Source organism: Myxocyprinus asiaticus, chromosome 12 (genome assembly GCF_019703515.2).
Source record: "Myxocyprinus asiaticus isolate MX2 ecotype Aquarium Trade chromosome 12, UBuf_Myxa_2, whole genome shotgun sequence".
NCBI classification, from domain to species: domain Eukaryota; kingdom Metazoa; phylum Chordata; class Actinopteri; order Cypriniformes; family Catostomidae; genus Myxocyprinus; species Myxocyprinus asiaticus.
This window is the reverse complement of record NC_059355.1, coordinates 46,177,516-46,200,475: the sequence shown is the minus strand read 5'-3', so window position 1 is coordinate 46,200,475 and position 22,960 is coordinate 46,177,516. Positions and strand designations below refer to the sequence as shown.

The following is a 22,960-nucleotide window of genomic DNA, read 5'->3' as shown; positions in this document are numbered from 1 at the left end:
TTAATCAACATTCCGGCTCTTAGTCGACTCCCAAGGAAGCCCCACAACCGCTGCGTTTTACAGGGTCATTAAAGACAGTACCGAGACATTGTAAACTCAGCAGGCTTTCCGTGTTCTCAACCTCTCCTCCAGCAATCCTTTGCTCAATCTATCTCTCTCTTAATTCTCCATAGAGAAATAAAAGGAGTAATAGGCCAGAGAAAGAAACTATTAACAGAGACACAGGAGGCTTGTTAATGTGATGTTGCATTAGCAGAAACCTATCACATGCTGAGATGTTTTACTGCATGTTTTTTAGTATTTAGTTTCCTAATTTCATTTTCTAAGTTGCTTTTTTATGGAGTAGCAATTGAGTCACCTTTGCGCAAACTTTTTAGGGTGTGTTCTGCTCTAAATGTTGTTCACGGTATCCAAACTCTTGTAGAGAGATGAATGCACATTCAGCCATTACCAAATTGCAGGTCTTGTTTCAATTGTGAGGCTTGCTGACCTGCGCATCTTGTTGTATTGCTAAGAATTAGTACTGTTTGCTAAGGCAATCATCACTATTGCCATTACTCATATAGGGGTAGAAGTTTGATCTAAACCCATAACCCCAAGTATTAAAGCTGCTGTAAGCAGTTTCTTTCATTTGGAATACTATGCTTTTATAATACCCCTATTACCCTACAGATATCTTTGAAATAGGTCTTGAGAAATCACACCTGTTTCACCTGTGGCAGCCCTCGGGTCTTTAAATAGCAAATGAGAGTTGGGGAGCGGCTCTTTTGAGGCCAATCAGAGAACGCTCTATGCCTTTAATGCTTTTGGGTTTGTTGACATTAGGTTGGCTGACATGTCTTTGGAGAGCAAGGGAAGGTAAAGCCCCACTCACATTTCCTTCAAAAAATTTAACAATGTAGTTCTCTGTAATAGTTGTATGGTGAACCCCATACACATTAGATGAATATAAACTAAATGAATAAACATCAAAAAGATGCCTAAACAAGTGCAAATTATAATACAAATTGTTAAAATATTCTTAAGAATATTGTTTTCCCTCAACTTCACATTATCAATTGCATCTTCTTTCTTGACTGATGGAATCGGGTTACTGGAAAGCAAATCCAAAGTGTTTTTCTCTTTCCAATCAGAGCATTAAGCCGAAAGGTTGTGAATTGAGGTTTGTAGAGTACTTGTCGTTTTTGTTACTCGGCATCCAGTGGGGCTCCCACTCAAAGGGTTCTGGGGCTTTGCCATATCTCAAGCTGCTTTAAATGGGACGTACAATCACTAATCCCCCTGGCCTTTGAAGAACTCTTTTCCAGAGAGCTTTTGGTTCATGGCCATTAGACTTTGCTTAAAAATAAGCAAAGACTTCAAATGGCTCCTCATGCTTTCCATATACCCCTATATACACCATATTCCACCCCCACTCCTCTTTCCCCTTCCAACTAATAGAGTCAGAAGCATGATATGTCGTCAATTGCTTGTGAATGCAGGTCAGGTAAGGGGTGAGCTGCGGGAGCAGTCTAAGGCATCATATCCGTTTAGTTTCAATCATTTGTCAGTAAACTAAACACCCTGTAACAGACCAAGTTTTTAATGTGGAAAGGAGGAAGCAGGGACCGGGTGAACAATCCACATCTTTCATTTATTGCTGCACTTTTTGTGTCACACAATAAGACACCGCTGTTCAGCAGTACACAAAAGGTTTGCTTTTCTTGCATCTCTCTCTTTCTCTTTCTCGAACTGTGGCTCCAGCTCCAGCTCCACCTTATCACTCTACCGGCTAATTGTGATCATTCTCCCCCAGCTGTCCCTCATCGCTTAGCCACGCCCCCCCCCCCACTTGCCACATACCTCCATTACCTGACTCAGGCCAGGGAGCCATCCGGCCTGACTTACTCCCACCATTTCTGGAGGGGAATTATTGCCCTTTCAGCCCATCCCGCTGGCGGATGGTTTTCTCCACCTCCTGGAAACAAGAACAAGACAAGGGGGGAGAGAGAACAAGATAGAGCGAGAAGGGGAGGGAGAGAATAGAGAGAGAGAAAAAAGAGGGAGGGAGAGAACGAGAGAGAGAGAGAGGAGAAAAAGGACAAAAATGCACCAGTCCCCGTACACGCCGCCAGACGGTCCTCAGCCCACTGTACTGCTTCCGTCCGTGGTTGCCGGTTGACGCAGTGCTCTAGCGCCACCGGACCGAGCACTCCCTCGGCGTCGTGACCCTCAGTCAGTGGCGAGGACTCCTTGATGCCGCATCTTCTTCCAAATTCCCGGGTTTCAGCACCAGTGTAACAGACCAAGTTATTAATGTGGAAAGAAGGAAGCGGGGACTGGGTGAACAATCCACGTCGGACAATTTATTGCTACACTTTTCAGTGTCACACAATAAGACACCACTTTTCAGCAGTACACAAAAGTTTTTCAGCTTTTCAGCACACACCACACTGACACACTGACAGCTTTGTGCGTCTCTCTCTCGAACTGCGGCTCCGGCTCCACCTTATCCCTCTCCTGGCTGATTGTGATCATTCTCCCCCAGCCGTCCCTCATCGCTCGGCCATGCTCCCCCCAACACTCGCCACATAAACACATTGCCCAATTATACAGCCATGGCCAGACCCTCAAATGATTTCAATAAGCTTGCAGGACACCTAACATTCAAGTCAGAACTTTGAGGGACAGTTCAAATTATTGCATTTGAGCAAGTTAGCATTGTAGACCAATGAAAGATTTTCAAAAACAATTGGTTGGTATATTCAGTGGCCCCAAAACGTACTTGGACACTTAAGCCACACTTAAAATGTATGAATATTGTTGCAGTAGATAACAAGATTTCAAACCAAGAGAGTTTAAAGAAAGAGTACAAGCACACTTTAAAGCAAATAATTTGACAAAAACAAGATTGTTAGGTTTTAAATGATAATATATATACAGTTCAAAATGAAGACAAAAACTATTTGGACCCTTTCTTGTTGTCAAATGTTGAAACATGACCATGGATAATGTAATGAAGCACACCTGTGGTTACTCTTAATTTTAAACTTCTAAAGGAAACTGACTTTATACATCCACTAAAAATCGCCTTGACCCAGGTTGATTAAAAGTAATTGCAAAAATGGCTCAGAAAAGTGAAGTTAGTTCTGAGAAAAGCTCTAGCATAATTTTTTTGCAGATGCCACTTAGTTTGTTAATTGCTAACAAATCTAATCTAATCTAATAAATATTAGGGCCACTGGAACACAAAAGGAGAATTGTTAATGGCTGACAACCTCAATGACCATTCACTTTCATTGTATTGAAAAAAAAATAATGAAAGTGTATGGTGACTGAGGATATAGATGAACATCCCCCTCTATGTTTCACATAAGAAATACATTCATATGGGTCTGGAACAATATAATGGTGTTAAAATGATGACAGAATATTAATTTTAATAGGAAATATCCCTTAAAGTATTTCAAACACTGCTCTTAACCCACAATTTATTTCACAAAATAATTCCTTATTTTTGGCATGAGTGCAGTGAGAACAGCAAGTGTTTATAATTAAGATGACTCTTATCGCAATCTGACCTCTTCTTAACCACAGTCAAGGGTCACACCTCATTCCTCTGGAGGTGCGAGAGATTTTTCTTTGAGCGGTATAGATTGCCAACTTTGGTGGTGCACTGAACACATAGACATTATCACAGCAAACTTTCATTCTGCACTCCAACACTTCATCTATTCATAAGCTCAGTTAATGTCACCTAGCAAAATTCCTTTGAAGTGCCAATCAAGCCTTGCATTCTTCACATTTGAATGGAGTAATAAATCACTCTGCAGTCACTTATGGAGATCAAATTCTTTTGTGATCTGGCTCCTGTTTAATTATGGGAAAACACTCTCGGATTATTGCTGAAAAGGGCGTTTCATCTATTTATTCATATTTGAACATTCCAGCAAGCTCACTTTGATGTTTGAAATGTTGCTTAATCACTGCACTTGAAAATGGAGATGAAATTGCAAATGTCAGTTAATGGAAATCGCACATGGCAACTCAAAAAGCAGCAGAGAATGTGAAATTTGTCCAGTGACCAGGTTGTCTTTCAACAGTTTGTATTTTTGAATGTGATGCAGTATTAAATGTTCAAACAGATAATTGTTCCCATTCAGCTTTTTTAGCTATTTTTGGCAGGTTTTATCACCAGTCTTCTTCAACAGAACTCAAAATATGTACAAACTTAATTGAACATTGTTTAATATCCAACATTAACAACTAATTATAGCCAATATTAATTTGCTTCTAAAATGATTATGTGCTTTACAGGCACAGAACGTTTGGAGCATAAAGCTTAAATCCTGGGTTTCCCACTGATAATTACGACATTGTTGTGGCATTCATGTGCTCTCATCTTGTAAATGCAATTATTCCAACATGACTTGAAGGCATCATTACACCCTTACTCTAAAATACAGCAACACTTGAGTAAGTCAAGGAACAAACAATATTAACAGTCACCTGTATCCCATTATGATGTCATTCTCACCTTCTGCAACCACTGCGTGTTGTTTTCCATGGCCATCTCCAGATGTTGCAGCTTCTGAGAAGACCACTCGCTGTCCCCCGTTGAGGCATCCCGTTGCACAACGTTAGTTCCACTAATCTGGTCCGCTCCACCCTGACAGCTTTCCACCTCCGGCAAGATGAAGGTATAGCTGCACTGGCCGTGCTGCACCCGGTGTAGCTTCTTCCGCCTTTCGCCTCCCCCGCGTCTCTGACCGTTACCCTTTCCGCAACTAACCAGGCCAGTCATCACCAATAGCAGTGCCAAGTGCCAGCCGCTTCTGGCAAGCCCCATGGCAGCGAGAGCAAAGTTCACGTCTCTGGAAAGGTCACCTGTGGTCAACGGAAGGTGCCAGCCAGTTCACACTTCTTCAATAGAGGAACACATGGCTAGATGTAGATGTAGAGGTTTCCTTCACTTACTGTAGTTTTTGAGTTGCGTTCTCTGTTGCAAGGACCTTTAATTGAGTTGTGTTCTTTGCTGCAGGACTGTTGATGGTGTTGGACAGCGTTCTTTGCTTCAGGACATTTAAAAGCTTTGGGCTGCGTTCTGTGGCACAGGACCTTTGATGCTGTTGGGCTGCACACTTTGCTTCAGGACCTTTAATGCCGTTGGGTCCTGTTCTTTTCTTCAGGACCTTTGGTGGCGTTGGGTCGCGTTCTTTGCTTCAGGACCTTTGATGGCATTGGGTTGCGTTCTTTGCTGCAGGATCTTTGATGACATTGGGTTGTGTTCTTTGTTGCAGGACCTTTGATAGCATCGGGCTGAGTTCTTTGCTTCAGGATCTTTGATGGCATTGGGTTGCGTTCTTTGCTTCAGGACCTTTGATGGCATTGGGTTGCATTCCTTGCTGCAGGACCTTTGATTGCATTGGGTTGCGTTCTTTGCTGCAGTACCCTTGATGGCGTTGGGTTGCGTTCTTTGCTGCAAGACCTTTGATGGCGTTGGGTTGTGTTCTTTGATTCTGACCCTTTAGTAACCACACTACACACTCACAGATAGATAAGAAGGGAATGAAAAAACACAAGGAGAAATGGAGACAGCCCATCTAAATGAGTCTCCCAATCTGTAAGCTCTTAACATGAGAGAAAGGTAAACAAAAGTGGAGAAATTTTCTTTCTATCCCAGAGCGGTGTGTGAAATGACCAGAGTGAGAGAATTCTGCCCTCTTATCTGGGAGCGAGGGAGGCTTTGGGTTTGTGGAGGAGAGGGGGGAGACTGAGGGAGGTCCATTAACACACGTTCTGTCTCTCGTCTCCTCTGAAGCATTTCCTCACCCCCCTTGTCTGGAGGATAGATAGTTTCTTCTCTGTGTTCTGTGCTGGTTTTAAACTGATTATGGGTCAGACTTTGTTCATTAACAACCAGAAAAAAATGCTTACAGAAGTAATAATTAGTGATAGTTAATCATTGCTAAAGCAAGCACATTAGCCATATTAACATTAAAGATTTGAAGAACCTCATAACACAAATTATTTAACCTTGGTATGTAACTCATCTTACAAAGTTTACAGACAAGAATGATAGCTCAAATCATGAGGCTTGTTGAGGAAAGGGGAGCTATTGCTTTTCTAAATAATTATTCATATGATTTTATATTTTCACCTTGCAGATGATAAAACTTGTGGGAAAAAAATCCTAAATACTTGACGGAGAGCCCTTAACATCATTAATTTTGGCCAAAAAGCAACTGCCCAGAACATCTTAGCATCCACTCAGAATACCCTAGCCACTGCAAAGCTAAGCACTAACTACAACTCAGAACAACTTAGTAACTGCATAGCAATGCACTGACAATGGGCAAGCAACACTCAAATTTTTTTTCAGACAATTCAGTTAATATTTCATTTAAAATTAAACCACTGCTAAAGAAATCTTTGAAGATGACTGATCCATGACAAATAATTTAGTCATTTAGACTAACAAATTATATTTTTGCATATATTAAAGGGATAGTTCACCCAAAAATAAAAAGTTCTGTCATCATCATTTATTCACCCTCATCCCTTTAAGATGCAATTCCGAACCAGAAATGGCACGAATGCAGTTTAAAGTAATTGTAAATGTTCACCTTCATTTGTAGATTTCATAAAAAATTTTGAAGCTTATTTCAGACTGCAGATTGATGCTAGTTTTCATTACATTTTTAATGCACTATCCCCCTTACCCACTTGTATTTTTACATAATTCTTATTTTGGTTCAGTTTGTGGTGAGGCTGCGCACTTGGGGATAGGGGTCAAACCAAGTGACTCTTTGCCCTGACTGAAATCATTCTCATGGGAAACATGGGACAGAGAGAGAGGCAATGCCAGAACACTCCAAAGAAAAGTTTCAATTACTGAAACTTTAGGGCCCTTTTCTGTTGGTGAAATTTTACACTTAGTTATTCACCTTCCCTTTGGGAATACCATAGGCGGATTGATCCTTATTTGTTTTCACATGTTGTGCATAACTCTCCTTTACTCCTGGGTAGCTGCGATTTATGAAGCCTACATCTCAGTTTTATGTGAAGTGTTTGACAGGATTGACAGAGCTCTTTTATGGTGCAGATCAGAGTTTTGGCACTCTTTACAGAATCTGACCAAATAGCATCTATGCAATCGTGGCCCTTTGTAATTGCAAAGGATCAACTAAATGTATGTTTAAAAGTTGTAGTTTAAAAGCAGCAGTGCTCTGCAGTGTAAAATGCTGTAATATCTGCATCTAGAACTGTTAAATTAAATTTTGTAATACTTTTATAATCATTTGGCAGGCAGTGTTAATGAGCTAATATTATAGCAAATGAGAAACTACATGAAATATTTGTACTGTTATACTATTACAAATGTATTTGTCTCACTGCAGGACTATTTAAGTGGAAAGTGTAAAAAAAAAAATAAAAAAAAAAATAAATGCTTTTTTTCTCAGGAAACCTTGCCATTTGTGCCAGAAATATTTATTTATTTATTTATTTATTTATTTATTTTACATAAATTTTACATAAAAAAAGTCTTTCAAAAATATATATTATAATTTACTATCTAAATTATAGTATTATCCCACCTCAGGCGGTACGAGGGCCATAGCCACTATTAGCATTACTTTTAAAGGAGAAATTGTCACAGCAAAGCAAGGTTGAACAGAAAGTGCCGGACAGAGACAAATTAAAGAATTAAAATAATTACAAATAATTTTTATAAATAAATATATAAAAATTATTTAGAATTTTAAGAAAATGTATTCAATATAACTTATTTAAATGTAATGTGATGTTTGAAAAAATATATAATTTAAAACAGTCATTTTTGAATAAATAATTTTGCATCACACTTAACAGGCAAATCTATCAAATAATGTGATTATCTTAATTACATCAGTAGCATGTCATGGGGACACATATAGCATACAAATGGTTTCCCGAGAATGACCCGATTACAAATGATGAAAACCTTTCAAGAAATGGTGAACAGTCACACTATTTATAATATAATCTGCCCTTTATGCATTCAGGTAAATGTAACCTAAAATCCTAATTTTGACAGGGGAAAAATTTCAAGTCCATGTTATTTGTCAACTACACAACCATACTCTTTAGTCAAGAATTGTTAGATTCAACAATACAATATTAATTTTGTCATGTCTATGAATGTACTCTGTTCACATTAAGATTGCATTGCATTTCTGCATTTCTGCTGGCCTGATTCAATCAGGCCTGCTGAGTCTGTAAGGACTAGACAGTATGTAGTGACGTAATGTAGAATCTGAAGATCAAATCTTTGTTGTACATCGATAGAAAGAGCCTAATTCTGTCCAGACTTGAGCAGGCAAAGAATAACAGCTCCCTGTCAGGAATCATATGCCCTGAAACTTCACTCAAGGTCATCTTTCTGGACAGTTCCGCCGTTGTCCTTTTACAGAGCTTTTGTCATCCCTCAAACTGTAGGATTTAATTGCATTAATTGTGTACATTGTTTGCGATTTAATGAACAGTTACTGTACGTAAGACTAGAGTGCATGATTCATAGAGACTTTATATTGGGGAAATAAACATACTATGGTGTTTCATATTAATCTAAGGAGATTAATTAACAGGTCACAAATGTGATGTAAGTCTGAATGAATCCTCGAAAGTGATTTGTCAGACATTGATTGGGGATTGTGATTGGTTGGCATCTTCACTAATTTAAGACCTCCTGCACTGCACTCCGTTTGGGTGGTGATGAAAGCAATTTTTTTGACAATGTTCCTGAACAAAGCCTTTGTTAGTCAAAATCTACAAAATGCTGCTGAAGTATTCTGTATAATTTGTTTCATAAAGTAGTACACTGAGCTATAGAGTGACCACTACTACCATTACCCAAGGTAAATGTTGGGGAACATTTTATGTTTTTTGGGGGTCTGACATCTGGCACAGCAGTATTAACACTGCTGGTACTCAAAATTCAAGTTCTTATCATTTCTAAAGGGACCACTTGCTCCCAACAAGCAATCGGCTGCGCACTTTATCAGTAAACTGCTGATTTATCATGCATGCATTTGTGGTTCCAATGTACGACAATGTTTAAAGTACAGATGACGATAAGCAGAATCCTGTTGACTCTAAAGGTTAATATCTCTTTTTAGCCTTGTTGAAGTGCTCAATCAAATCAAAGTGCTCTTTGTTGAAATACAATAGTGTTTTTTAAGCACATCTGACATTTAGGTCATCCAAGCATATGCATGATTTGTGCTGATACTGTTTTCAAAGGCATTTAACTCTGACAAATACTGCTAAAATGTTTGAGTAGCCCTAAGTTAAAATTACCATCATGTGTTACAAATAGCGTTCCAATGGTGTGTTCCAAATGGTGACAAATGGAGAAATATGGAAACTAATTCAGATGATGTTTGCTCTAACCGCAGCCTAATGTTTGCATCATCAGCTCCATAAAACTAAATAAAAAGTGCACTTAAAATATTTTTTTACTTCTAAGAGGTCTCTTTTAGAGATCAAGCAATTGTGAAGATTTATTCAGACAGCATTCATGTCTGAAAGATTAGACAAACTGAAAACAATACTGATGTAAAAACCGTAATTATATGTCTTGGGCAATCAACTCTTTCTTTTTTTGTTTTTTGTTTTACATGTTCTCTCTCCCTTTCATTATTTCAAGACGTTCCTCACTCTCTCAGTAATGATCTCCACCTGCACAAACACCCACATACCGCACACACACACTTGAAGCATTACAGAAATAAAACCATCAGAACGGTATGTCATCTTCTCAGTTTGAGCTGTCTCTGTGTGATGATAAGGGTGATTAATTTACTTCCCCCGCGATGATTCAGTAACGTTTATGGTTACCCATAGAAATGTAAAAAACTTAGATGGAAGTGATTTGAGCAGGCTTTAAAAATTTATTTTAGGAGATTTTATTTGACTACTTGAATTACAATGCTCAATAAATAAACAAATGAACAGTCTCTTTCTTGGTATTATGTATTAAAGGAATACTTTACCTGGGAATCATCATTTACTCATCCTCATGTCATTCCAAACCTGAAAGAGACTGAAAAATCATCTCCTCTGAGGCTTCCAGGCTTTTTTAAGCTATGACCCAAGCTGCAAACTGCTATGTGATAAAATACTCTGGAGCTGCAGGAAACACAACGCAAGACCCAAATCCAGTTCACTAGCAACTATCCTGAGCTGTGATGTCAAAGGCAGCAGAAAGGGAAAAATATATGTCAAATTTTTGCATTTTGCCAAACAAAAATCATCCACTGGCTAAACTACTAAAGTTACTTGAAAAAATTCAAAATAAGAAAATCCTCAGAAGAATACATGGCAACTTTTGAATGGAGAAAGGTGCTTTTTACCCCCATAAAAGTAGCTAAGATGATCACACTGGAAATTGACATGTTGCTAACTAATGTTCAGGTACCCTGAAATCAATCCCATTCTGTCCTGTGGGAACCTGGAAGTTAACTCAAACAACAAGGAGTATGATCTGGAGGTTGCAATTTTCCCCTCTAAAATTAAAATTTTACTCCACTGATGGTTAGGTTTAGGGTTGGGGTTTGGGTTAGAGCGTAGAAATATGCAATTCCTGTTGACTGTATTACATAATTTACAACTAAAAATACGCCACTCTTTTGGCGCCACTCTGTGGACATTTCACCCGGAAACTGGAGCTCAAATGTGCCTTTACATTTAACGACACTTCCAGCTTTGGCCATTGGAGGGCAGTGGTTTGAATTTCAGTAAGCACAGAACGCTTTCAGCAGCAGAAATCAGTCTGGTGTTGTAACGGCATTCACTAACAGGTGAAAGTGGCTAATGCTAACCAGCCAAACTTTCATGTGAGAACCTAGCATTTTGACATCACTGATGTCAAACCTGGTGCGATGTGTCTTAATGCACCAAATACAGTATATGAACCTATATACAATTACCATTAAATGATTTACAATAGTTAGAGCTTGTAACAGATGTAAACACTAAAAAAGGTCAGATAAGCATTAACTGTTGAACCAAAAAATTGAATGCTCCATTGTGTTAGCTTTGCATTATGAAAATCAGAAATCATTGCCAACAGAAACCCCAACAATTAGTCACACACCCAATACCCTGATGCATATCTTACTTCTCAGAAGGTGCAATCAGCTGCCTGCTATTTGGCCCAATTATTTAGATATGATGAAATCTTGACAAACTGGCCGATGGATTTTGAAACTGAGTATATGGTTGATTACTCTGGATTGCTATTTAATCATTATCCTCAGCTATAAGCCCAAATTGGTCAAGGTGATGACTGCAACCAGAGAGCAGACAACAGTCAGTTTTCATGCTCTTCTAATCTTGCATTTGATTAACAGTAGTCACTGCACTGTCGTGCGAACCAGAAGAATATAAGGGAAGTCATAACTCTGGATCCAGGCCAACCTAAAACTTCTTCATCATTTATTACAATGCCATTGTAATTGAGTTGATTTTAGTAAGGTTTCTGGAGAGAATGATACATGACTACTATTAAAACAAAACGAGATGAGATATAAATCGCAAGAATAGTCTATTGTTTGAAAGTTAAGACAAAAGACAAGTGTGTTGAGTTTTCTTGTCCTTGGAAATGCCCTTTGGATGGAACTCACTATGAGAAACGAATTTACTGTGTGTGGAACTCTGTAACTTTTAAAAATGAGTATGCTTGTGTAGTAAATGTAGAAAGTATTTCTATATACCAGACTTTCAGAAATATGCTCTGGTCAAGATCCAGGGCCATTTCTGAGCATATGGGGGCCCTAAACGAAATCCTACTTGAAAAGATGGTTTATTTAAAATTAATTACGTAAATGTCTTGTATTGTTATAAATGTATAATGATTTTTTTCTGTGTGTTATATGAAGAAACACCAACCAAAATAAGTAAAATCAGAAAAAGCATGTCAGAAATGTATAAAATGAATTTGTAATGTTCTATTATAATATGTAAAATGTAATTTCTATAGTTTAGAACTGCAAAAAATGCTTTAGAAGTGCAAAATAACCTATTTTCCAAAATCAATCGTCATATTACTATTTTGTTTATCTTTTTAAAATTGTGTGCAATTTCTGTAATTTTATTAAACAGGGTGGAATGTTTTCGAGTGAGACAACCCATGCATCTAATACCACATAACATCACAGAATTACCAATTAACACCAATTAAAACAATGTTACTGAGAAAAAAAGCAACCAGGGAAACTACAAAACTGGAAGCATCTGCTCAAACCAATGTAGTGAAATTATTTAAAATGTACCTCTATATTCACTTTATCATGATATTGTGGCTAATATGATTCCGTCTTTAAATTTGTGAGTTTGATATTTTATCCAATATATTTAGACAAATTATGGAGAGGAGACAAAATGTTCTGCATAGTAATGACCCTTGTCTATTGTAAGAGACCTGTACATCATAATAAAAAGAAGACAAATGTGAACTTAATAGAAATAAGATGCTAACATCTGTTTTTTGAAACATTTCTTGTCACTTATTTGTCTGTCTCTCTTTTATCATTGTGTTTAATGAACCATATATTTGCCATAAAAGTACATGTAGATTAAATGACCGAACTGTAAACTGGACTTAAGAGTCAAGTTTCTGGCAACAGCAGGAACAGAAGATATTTTAACGGCAGCAAGGTCATGAGCAAATGGCAGAGGTAGTTGAGAATTCTAGAGTCATCACATAAACATTCTAGTGTCCAGTTCCCATGACAACAAGAACCCATTCAAATTTAATTACCATGTCAACCTCAGGCTTTTTATTATTCTCTGTTTATCTTTTTTCAATCAACCAGTAGGTACTAAATTGTGCATCGCAATTATCTTCCGAACGTCAACATCCAACGAGGAACTGTTGCGATTCAGTCAGTTTGTCTTAAACAAATTAGGGCTGGGCTGTAACAACAACAACTAGAAAGTTGCCATTTGGATTTCTGGCTGTGTTTAAGGTCTGCGTAAATCGTATCTTATCGCTGTTTTTCTAACAAGATTGGAGTCAGTTTCTACAAAATCAGAACTACTCGTAAACACGTTCTCCACAAGCTTTGTTTCCCTTGGAGTGAACATTGCTTGGAGCTGGCAGTGTTGACCAGATTTGCAATCTCAAAAAGTGAGTCAACAAGAAATGTGTTTAAGGTTTAAGGAATGACCTTCTAAATATACCAAGAGAGAAAATATAAACAGTTTCAACGAAAAGCAATCAATCTTAGTATTGTGCTTTAGCTATCTGGAGGAGTACACTATCAGCAAATCAACACTGATGTTTTACACACTATATATCGTTTAATATATCATTCAGTGAATTATTATGTGAAAAAACTGCACTTGCATGTGTTTTGTTGATCTAAAAACAATGACTAAAGGATAATGTAGTCCCCACTTCAGGGAAATGCAAGGCCCCTGTACATTATCCCTGTTATTACACAACTTAACAAATTAATAACACTTGAAATATAAATTTGAGAATGTTGCGATTGGCCCATTAGGATCAAGTATTCCTTAGAGCTGCATAATTAATCATAGTTATAAATATCTGAGTTAAAACTTGATGAGAATCATAGAAAACATTTAAAATCTTTTGTTGATGTAAGACTGAATTGTACAACTGGAGCAGTTCAGCTGCTTGTAGACTTGTTTATAAGAAAAAGTGATTGTTAAGCTTTTGCAACATTTTCCCCTGACATTTAGCATAGATAGTGTTAACATCTGAATATTATAATAAATTAAGCTTCATTACTGAAATCATCTCAGCTGGCCTTCTTATAAAATGTGTTTGAAGTTGGTTAAAACACTATGTAAGAGATATTTGTTTAGAGTTCATTGTACTATAAAAACATAACTTTCAGAATTTCCTCCACAGTCCAAAACAACATTTGAAACTAAGCTTCAGTCAACAGCAAATTTAGTCAGAGAGTCAAAAAAATGGTCATGAAAACCTAAATTAATTAAGTGGATATCTGGGGAAAAATAAAATGATAAAGTATATGTGACACCTTTAAGCTACTGATCCTGATGTACAAAGCATCCCATACCTGCATCAGTTTCTATTTGTCATTTTCCAAATTAAAATCATGATTATTATAGCCTGCTATTTTCATTATACTACTAACAGTATCACCATCATACAAAACATATGCTTTACAATAAAGCATAACAATTGCATAAAATACAAAAACTCAGCAGTTGAAACAGCTGTTAAATAGCTTACATACAAGATCATGAATTCAGCCTTTCATATGTATTCATATGAAAATTCCTGCCTTATCAGTTCAACAACAGATTGTGATGACTAATCAAATATGGTAACCAAGTAATTCGTACCAGCTCACAAAACTCCAATATAACATTTGATTTTGTTTACGGGTCAATGACGTGATGCTAATTTTCTTGTCCAGGTCTATTAAGTTAACCAAAAATACATAAAAAATGCAATTCACACAAAACAATTACTTGAACACACCTCTTCTCAACTGTCAAAGAGTTTAAAGTCATTTTGATATTTTTTTTCTGGGGCTTAAAGTAAACAAAATATAATCTGGTGTAACCTTCCAGTGACAGTAAACAAAGTAAAAGTCTCATTAAAAGCTGAAATTCTTGGAAAAAGAAATGCTGGCAAGAGAAGTGCAGAATAATCTTTTGTTATTATTTCTTTAAAAAAAATCAAATAAAATAAAAAAGCAGTGAAACCATTGTTTTTTAAAAATATGATTAATATTTAAAAACACTTTGTCCACCAAATCAAAGTTATGTGGTGTAACCAACATGTAGCCATTTTGTTGTTTATGTAAACAAAAACCATAAACCACAGAGGACTCCTTTAGAACGTCATGACTCTGTGTGAAGTTTTGAAAAAAGATCTGATATTTTGACATTTTTATGAAATGGCACATTTTGTTCAGGTCATGTGGTGTAACCCTGAGAAACTCATAAAATCATGATATTTAAAATAAGAAAAATACCTTGAAAAATATGTTTGAAAACTTTTTTAAATTAATTATTAAATTGTGTACACTCTCTTGGTTTAAAGAGATAGTTCACTTTCATAATTTACTCATGCCATCCCAGATGTGTGTGACTTTCTTTCTTCAGCAGAACACAGACAAAGATTTGTAGAAGAATATCTCAGCTCTGTAGGTCCTACAATATAAGTGAATGGTGATCAGAACTCAGAAGGTAAAAAAAGGACAAAAAGGCATCATAAAAGTAATCTATATGACTCCAGTAGTTTAATCCATGTTTTCTGAAGTGATATGATAGGTGTGGGTGAGAAACAGATCAATATTTAAGTCCTTTTTTGCTATAAATCTTTGACCAGCTCCAACCAGTAGATGGTTGAATGTGAAAGTGTAGACTGACAGTAACAAATGACTTAAATATTGATGTGTTTCTCACCCACACCTATCATATCAATTCAGAAGACATGGATTTAACCACTGGAGTCATATGGATTACATTTATGCTACCTTAATGTCTTTTTTGGACTTTCTGAGTTCTGGTCACCATTCACTTACATTGTGATGACTTACAGAGCTGAGATATTCTTCTACAAATCTTCATATGTGTCCAGCAGAAGAGATAAAGTCATACACTTCTGGGATGGCATGAGTTTGAGTAAATGATGAGAGAATTTAAACTATACCTTTAAGGAAAGTATTTAAATACCTTTTAGTTGATGTTGACACCACATGACATTTTTAAAGTCATTTTTTAACTTGATTTTTAAAAGATTTCTTATTTTTAACACCTTGAAGAACCTTATTTGTCAATAACCCTTATATTGGATTAGTTTACTTTTGCTCACTTGGGATGGTTTCTTAATGTAGCTTTGTAAAACAGAATGCAACTTATCAAACATAGAACCCATAAGACACTGTTAAATATAACAGCCCATGCATTTTTATTTCTCAAGGCAAAAAAAATAAATAAATAAAATAAAATAAAAATAAAATGAACATATCTTGTCTGAAAGATTAAGCTTGTAATTTCTGTGCCACTTGCGTTGCCACCATACGGAATTGCAAAAATAATTACTGTTTTCAAACAGGTTTTCCCGAACACCCCTGTTTGATTACTCATAGTCAAAATACAACCTGAACCTACATCAGCACGCCTTCTTAGAGAAAAGAGTATGTGAGGTTTAAGGGGGCATGTTTAACTACGGTCAGAGTGTCTTAGGGTCTGGGGTCTGTGTAGTGTTCAAACTTCCCTCATTAATCCTCCTTTGAGTAAGAAACTTCCTGCAGCTAAGAGCACTGCTCCCTAGAGAGATGTAATTTACAGACCACAGCACAATTGCTCCATGAATGCTGTCCGCAGCATTCTCTCACACATATGCACACAAACACTAACAAACACACAAAAATATCTTAACCCCAGAAAAGGGGCAGTACACGATTGATGTACATACAGGTCAAAGCTGACACTCTCCCAGAGGGGTCGTTTCGCACTTTGCATTTTGACAATGGGAAAACATTTTCTAGAATTTTGCCCTAAAAGCAATACAAAGGTGAGCAAAGACCATAATTTGTGAATATGTGTGTTCTCACTACATATTAAAGGGATAGTTCACTCAAAAATGAAAATTCTCTCATCATTTACTCACCCTCATGCCCTCAGATGTGTATGACTTTCTTTCTTCTGCAGAACACAGATTATGATTTTTAGAAGAATATTTCAGCTCTGTAGATCCATACAATGCAAGTGAATGGTGACCAGAACTTTGAAGCTCCAAAAAGCACATAAAGGCAGCCTAAAAGTAACCCATAAGACTCCAGTGGTTTAATCCATGTCTTTAGAAGCGATATGATATGTGTGGGTGAGAAACAGAGAAATCTTCGTTTGTGTTCAGCAGAAGAAAGTCATACACATCTGGTATGGCGTCCCCATTCTTTTTAACTGCATGGAAAAATTCATGATGAGGCTAAGATTTACAGTATTTTACATTGATGCACTTACAATTAGACAAAGATTAATTAAATATCTGTGCAATATGCAAAATGATGTTGTTGATTTTAATACTTCGAGAAGTGTTAGTTGAAATCCATGAAGACTCCTCCTTCACTTACAGCAAAGAGAAAAGAATGGCCCCATACTTATTAAAATAGGAGAACTATTAATAGCACTGTTTGTGAAAGCAACATGCTGTGTGGTGCACGAGTGCATACATGTGCTGTAGGGTTAAAAGGTCACAGACATTTGATCAATGTAATTAAAGAACATGGACAAACCTGTGTAAACGCAACTTGCAGACAAATGAAAGTGACTCGACATAGTAGGGTTGCCACTTTTGAAGGGTTGGGGGAGGAGGGAATCACGGCCCCTAACCACATCTTCCACAGTTTTAGCAATAAATGCGTTGAGTTAATATGCGTTATTAATAAAAAATGGTATTCCTTTCTTATATGCTAAAATGAGAACTTTCCTGACCCATGACTTATATATATATATATATATAAAAAATAAAAATAATAATAATAATTTATATGTTAAAAATATATTTATTAAATTTATTTCGATTATTTGTCTTTATCTTATTTATGTATACATTTTGGATGGTTTATACATATTATTATTTTTTTATATATATAATTTTTATTTCTTTCATTTGTTTATTTTTTACTTCACCTGTACTTGTCTTTATGATTATATTCATACATTGATCTTATTGAACATTTATATAGAAAAAAAATGGTTTTACCACCATTTGTGGACTTTTCAGACGGTCCCTTACCACAGCCTACACAGTAGTGGACTTTTCAGACAGTCCCTTACATACCTTAGGCAAATTTTTCAACTTAAATCGATGTTAAATTGGCGATCTGGAACGATTTCACCGTGTCACCATCTGACCAGCTTAAATACAGGACAAATCTTCTTTAAATACGGGACGATCCCGTATTTTACGGGACAGGTGGCAACCCTACATGGAAGTGGCTAGTTTCATGAAGCTAAGGGGTGCTGATAGTTTAGTGATTGAAACCCCAGGTTAAAAGTGCAAACATAGAGGGTTCAGTCTCATGTAGATCAAATGAGCAGGAAGGGTGGTTTCAGAGAAAATCTGAATTCCATTCTACGCCCCTAAGCAAAGTAATTAACTCTGCATTTTGAGTCCGAGCTAAGTGGTTAATTAAGCTAATAATACAAAAATTGGAGGTTCAGCTCAATTTATTATTTTTTTTAATTGTATTTATTTATCACATGTTATACATATACAGTGAAATTCTTTTTTTTTCTCCCACATATCCCAGCTAAGCTGGTGTCAGAGTGCAGGGTCAGCCATATCAGGGTCAAGGGCCTTGCTCAAGGGCCCAACAGGGGCATCTTGGCAGTGCTGGGGCTTGAACCCCCAACCTTCTAATCAGTAACCCAGAGCCTTGACCGCTGAGCCACCACTGCCCCAATTGGAGAGGTCTGTACTACTAAGCATACAGTGAGTCACTTTGGATAAAAAAAAGTTCAATATATCTTAAATATAGACCTTATATATAACATTTTAATTTTACTGATACCATTATCATATAAGCTTAAGAAGACGGTATTAGTGACATACGAACGCATAAATCAGTATTCACTGAGATATGTGTCAGGTTAGATGCTGTTTGCACAACATCATATAATGTGTCACTTCACATTGACTTTGGCATGTTTTCCCCTACACTCCCACAGTGATGTTTAACGTTTGTTGAGAAGTTTAACTGGGAGCTCGTGACCCTGCAATCAGCGGATGACCTCTGAACTTAGTGCCTCTGTTGATATGTAGAAACAGCCTATATGATGTGTCTGAGTTCACTTCCAAACAGAACGCTGACTTCGTGTACTGCATATGTCAGGTGAATACTGCCATCTTTTGGTTGAATGTGGAACAATACAATTCTGAGTAGAAGCTGTTTGTACATTAGGATAGGTTATGCTATTCAATCCTTACTATATTAAAATAGCTTTTTCCAATGATGTGTAATTATCTGTAGAACTTTATTTTGTGACTAATGATGGTCAAAAAATCTTTTGTTTTAAACCCCCAGATATTCTCCTATTAAAAACAGCAACCCTGTGGTGTAGTCAATGATGTCTGATTTGTTCAACCCCAGTGAAAAACAGAAAAATTATTAATAGTGTTTTTATAAAAACTATACAGCAACAAGTGATCATGTATATCCACAGCTTTGCAGGTGTGTGTTTCCTTTTTTTTCTACCATGTATATCAATAGACCAAAAGCAGTTTGTCCAGATACTCAGGTGACATTTCACCCCACACTTCCTGTCTTGTCAGGCACTTCTCACGCACCTTACAGTCTATCTGATCCCATAAAAGCTCAATGGGGTTAAGATCCATAACACTCTTTTCCAATTATCTGTTTCTTTGCCCACTTTAACCTTTCCTTTTTGATTTTCTGTTTCAAAAGTGGCTTTCCCTATCTGTCACTCACTCGATGTTGTGTCGATGTAGTGACACTAGGGGTCACACTTGGGAGCCCGAGACACCTCTGGTCTTTGATAAAAGGCCAATGAAAATTGGCAAGTGGTATTTGCATGCCACTCCCTCGGACATACGGGTATAAAAGGAGCTGGTATGCAACCACTCATTCAGATTTTCTCTTCGGAGCCGAACAGTCATGCTCACTGAGCTGAATTAGTACTGTTCATTCACCTCTGCTGGATTCTCCCTCCTCTGCACTGGTGCACTGCAGAGAACGCCCCTGGGCACTTCGACAGAAAAAAGAGAGTATATTTTCTGAAAGAGTTTATTTCTCTAAAAGAGCGGCACACACGGAACGTCTTTTTAAAGACGCGTCTTTTTAAAGATGCCTTTCCGATTGTGTGTTATTCCTGATTGCGGTCGTTATCTCTCAACTTCGGATGGTCATGATCGCTGTCTTTCATGTCTGGGCGTGACCCACACAGAGGCAGCGTTCATGGATGGTTCATGTTCTCACTGCGAGAACATGACCATGGCTTTCGTAAGGAAGCAAGCCACTCTAGCCGCTCCCCGCCTCGGTCCTTCTACCTACGGGTTTGAGGCCAGCGCGGCTAGCACTGGGGGCGATTTGGGGACCCCAATGGGATCGCCTCTGCTGGGTATCCCCCCGCGGACCTCCCATTCCCCAGCACGCTCGTCTGCCCCAGTCGGGCTTCCGGATGAGTCCGCCAGCTCGTCTCACGGCGAGTCTGGCCTCTTGTTCGGAGCCCGAGAAGATGATGAGCTCTCAAGCACAGCATCAGAGAGTGGGCTTGTCCAGTCGGACACAGAAGCCTCAGCTGGGCTCCCCCCCTTGGGGACGACTGCCCAGTCACAGCTCTGTCAGCGAAACGTGCCTGGAGTTCGGTCCGGGCTACTCTCACGTGATCCTGAGACCCCGACCGGGCTATGTGCCCAAGGTTCCCATGACCCCTTTTAGGGATCAGGTGGTGAACCTGCGAGCGCTTCCCCAGGAGGAGGCAGACCCAGCCCTATCGTTGCTGTGTTCGGTGCGTGCTTTACGCATCTATTTGGATCGCACGCAGAGCTTTAGAATCTCTGAGCAGCTCTTCGTCTGCTTTGGTGCACAGCGGAAAGGAAGCGCTGTCTCCAAGCAGAGAATCACCCACTGGCTCATTGACGCCATAACTATGGCATATCATGCCCAGGATGCCGCCCCCGGTAGGGCTACGAGCCCATTCTACCAGGGGTGTAGCGGCCTCCTGGGCCCTGGCCAGGGGTGCCTCTCTAACATACATTTGCAGAGCAGTGGGCTGGGCAACACCCAACACGTTTGCAAGCTTCTACAACCTCCGGGTGGAACCGGTTTCGTCCCAAGTAGTGGCACGCAATACAAGCGGATAAGCCCGGGATAGCCAGCTGGATGTATCGCTTGCACATAGTGCCTTCCACCTCTTTTGAGCTGAAGATGTGCACCATTAATTCCCAGTAGTGTTCACAAAAGTTGTTCCCTGGTTGACTTCCTCCGAGCCCTGTGGCAGTCGAGTTTTCGGAGAGACTCGCTGCCACCCCAGTACACGTGCTAACTAAGAGCCCTGTTCTGGGGTAGGTGCTCCGCATGTGGCGGTTCCCTGTAAGGTAAAACCCCATGCGATGTATGTCTTCCGCTAATTCGTTTCCCTGTTGGCAAACTTTGTCTTCCTTGGGCAGAGCCCCTCTGCCCCAGTCTCCATGTTTGTAGTAACTCCTCCCCCGTTGGGTAGGACCTACCTTGAAGACTCTCCACATGGTCGGCAACGTATTTTGCCGTATTTTTCGTATTTTTCCACTTAAATATCCCCCCCTCTCTTTGGGCGAGGTGTGGTCTGTGGACTAGACCTGGCGGCCCAGTCAGATAATCCCCCTTCTTTTTTAGGGAGTTGAAAAAAAGAAGGGGAAAAGAGGCCACGACTGGGTTAGCCTGTCTCTATCTTTTGGGTAGTCGACTTGTCCCCAAAGGGCCGTTCGACACTCAAAACTATGTTGGGGGAGGTTACGTGTTGACCTGGTGTGCTGGCTATGAGGCACACAGTGGTCTGCTCATCACACACCACCAGTTCACGTAACACAGTTCAGCCAGTTGTGGCGTTTCGTATAGGGACCCCTAGTGTCACTACATCGACACAACGTCGAGTGAGTGACAGATAGGGGACGTCATGGTTACTTGCGTAACCTCCGTTCCCTGATGGAGGGAACGAGACGTTGTGTCCCTCCTGCCACAACGCTGAACTACCCGCTGAAATGGCCGGAGCTTGTCTCGGCTCCTCAGCACAAAACCTGAATGAGTGATTGCATACCAGCTCCTTCTATACCCATATATCCGGGGGAGTGGCATGCAAATACAACTCGCCAATTTTCATTGGCCTTTTATCAAAGACCAGAGGTGTCTCGGGCTCCCAAGAGTGACCCCTAGTGTCACTACATCGACACAACGTCTCGTTCCCTCCATCAGGGAATGGAGGTTACGCAAGTAACCATGACGTTTTCTTTGCAATTCTTCCCATAAGGCCTGCACCCCTGAGTCTTCTCTTTATTCTTGTACATGAAACTGGTGTTGAGCAGATAGAATTCAATGAAGCTGTCAGCTGAGGACATGTGAGGCGTCTATTCCTCAAGGCGTCTGTACTTATCCTCTTGTTTAGTTGTACATCTGGCCTTCCACATCTCTTTCTGTCCTTGTTAGAGCCAGTTGTCCTTTGTCTTTGAAGACTGTAGTGTACACCTTTGTATGAAATCTTCAGTTATTTGGCAGTTTCAAGCATTGTATTTCCTTCATTCCTCAAAACAATGATTGACTGATGAGTTTCTAGAGAAAACCGTTTCTTTTTTGCCATTTTTGACCTAATATTGACCTTAAGACATGCCAGTCTATTGCATACTGTGGCAACTCAAAAACAAACACAAAGACAATGTTAAGCTTCATTTAATGAACCAAATAGCTTTCAACTGTGTTTGATATAATGGCAAGTGATTTTCTGGTACCAAATTAGCAATTTAGCATGATTACTCAAGGATAAGGTGTTGGAGTGATGGCTGCTGGAAATGGGGCCTGTCTAGATTTGATCAAAAATGACTTTTTTCAAATAGTGATGGTGCTGTTTTTTACATTAGTAATGTCCTGACTATACTTTGTGATCAGTTGAATGCCACTTTGGTGAATAAAAGTACCAATTTCCTTCTGAAACAGCTAAATCTGTACATTATTCCAAACTTTGGCCACCAGTGTATGTATTATATATACATATATAATAACCAGAAAGTGTCCAAATTGTGCCCCTTCATTTTGAACAGTATATCTATTATTTTATCATTTCTAATCCAACATATTTTTTTTTTTTTTTTGTGAAATGTTTTGCTTGAAAAGTATACTTGTGCTATGTTTCTTTAAAACAAATGCCACTTGCTTGATATTTTGTTATCTAATGCAATGACATTCAGAACTTGTTAAGGGTAGCTTAGGTGTCC

The 22,960-nt window shown here is 38.6% G+C and overlaps 1 protein-coding gene across 3 annotated transcripts in view; it reads right to left on the bottom strand.

The window, feature by feature from the left end:
* The window catches only part of LOC127449485 (angiopoietin-4-like), a 69,554-nt gene extending 63,896 nt beyond the window's left edge, over nt 1–5,658 (bottom strand). For 2 of the 3 annotated variants that reach the window (XM_051712952.1, XM_051712954.1), the window contains exon 1: nt 4,517–5,658. In XM_051712952.1, coding sequence (XP_051568912.1) covers nt 4,517–4,828 — 312 coding nt within the window. In that variant the 5' untranslated portion in view covers nt 4,829–5,658. The remainder of the gene's footprint in view (nt 1–4,516) is intronic. The other variant, XM_051712953.1, reaches the window with a different exon arrangement.
* Between the last annotated feature and the right edge of the window lie 17,302 nt (nt 5,659–22,960).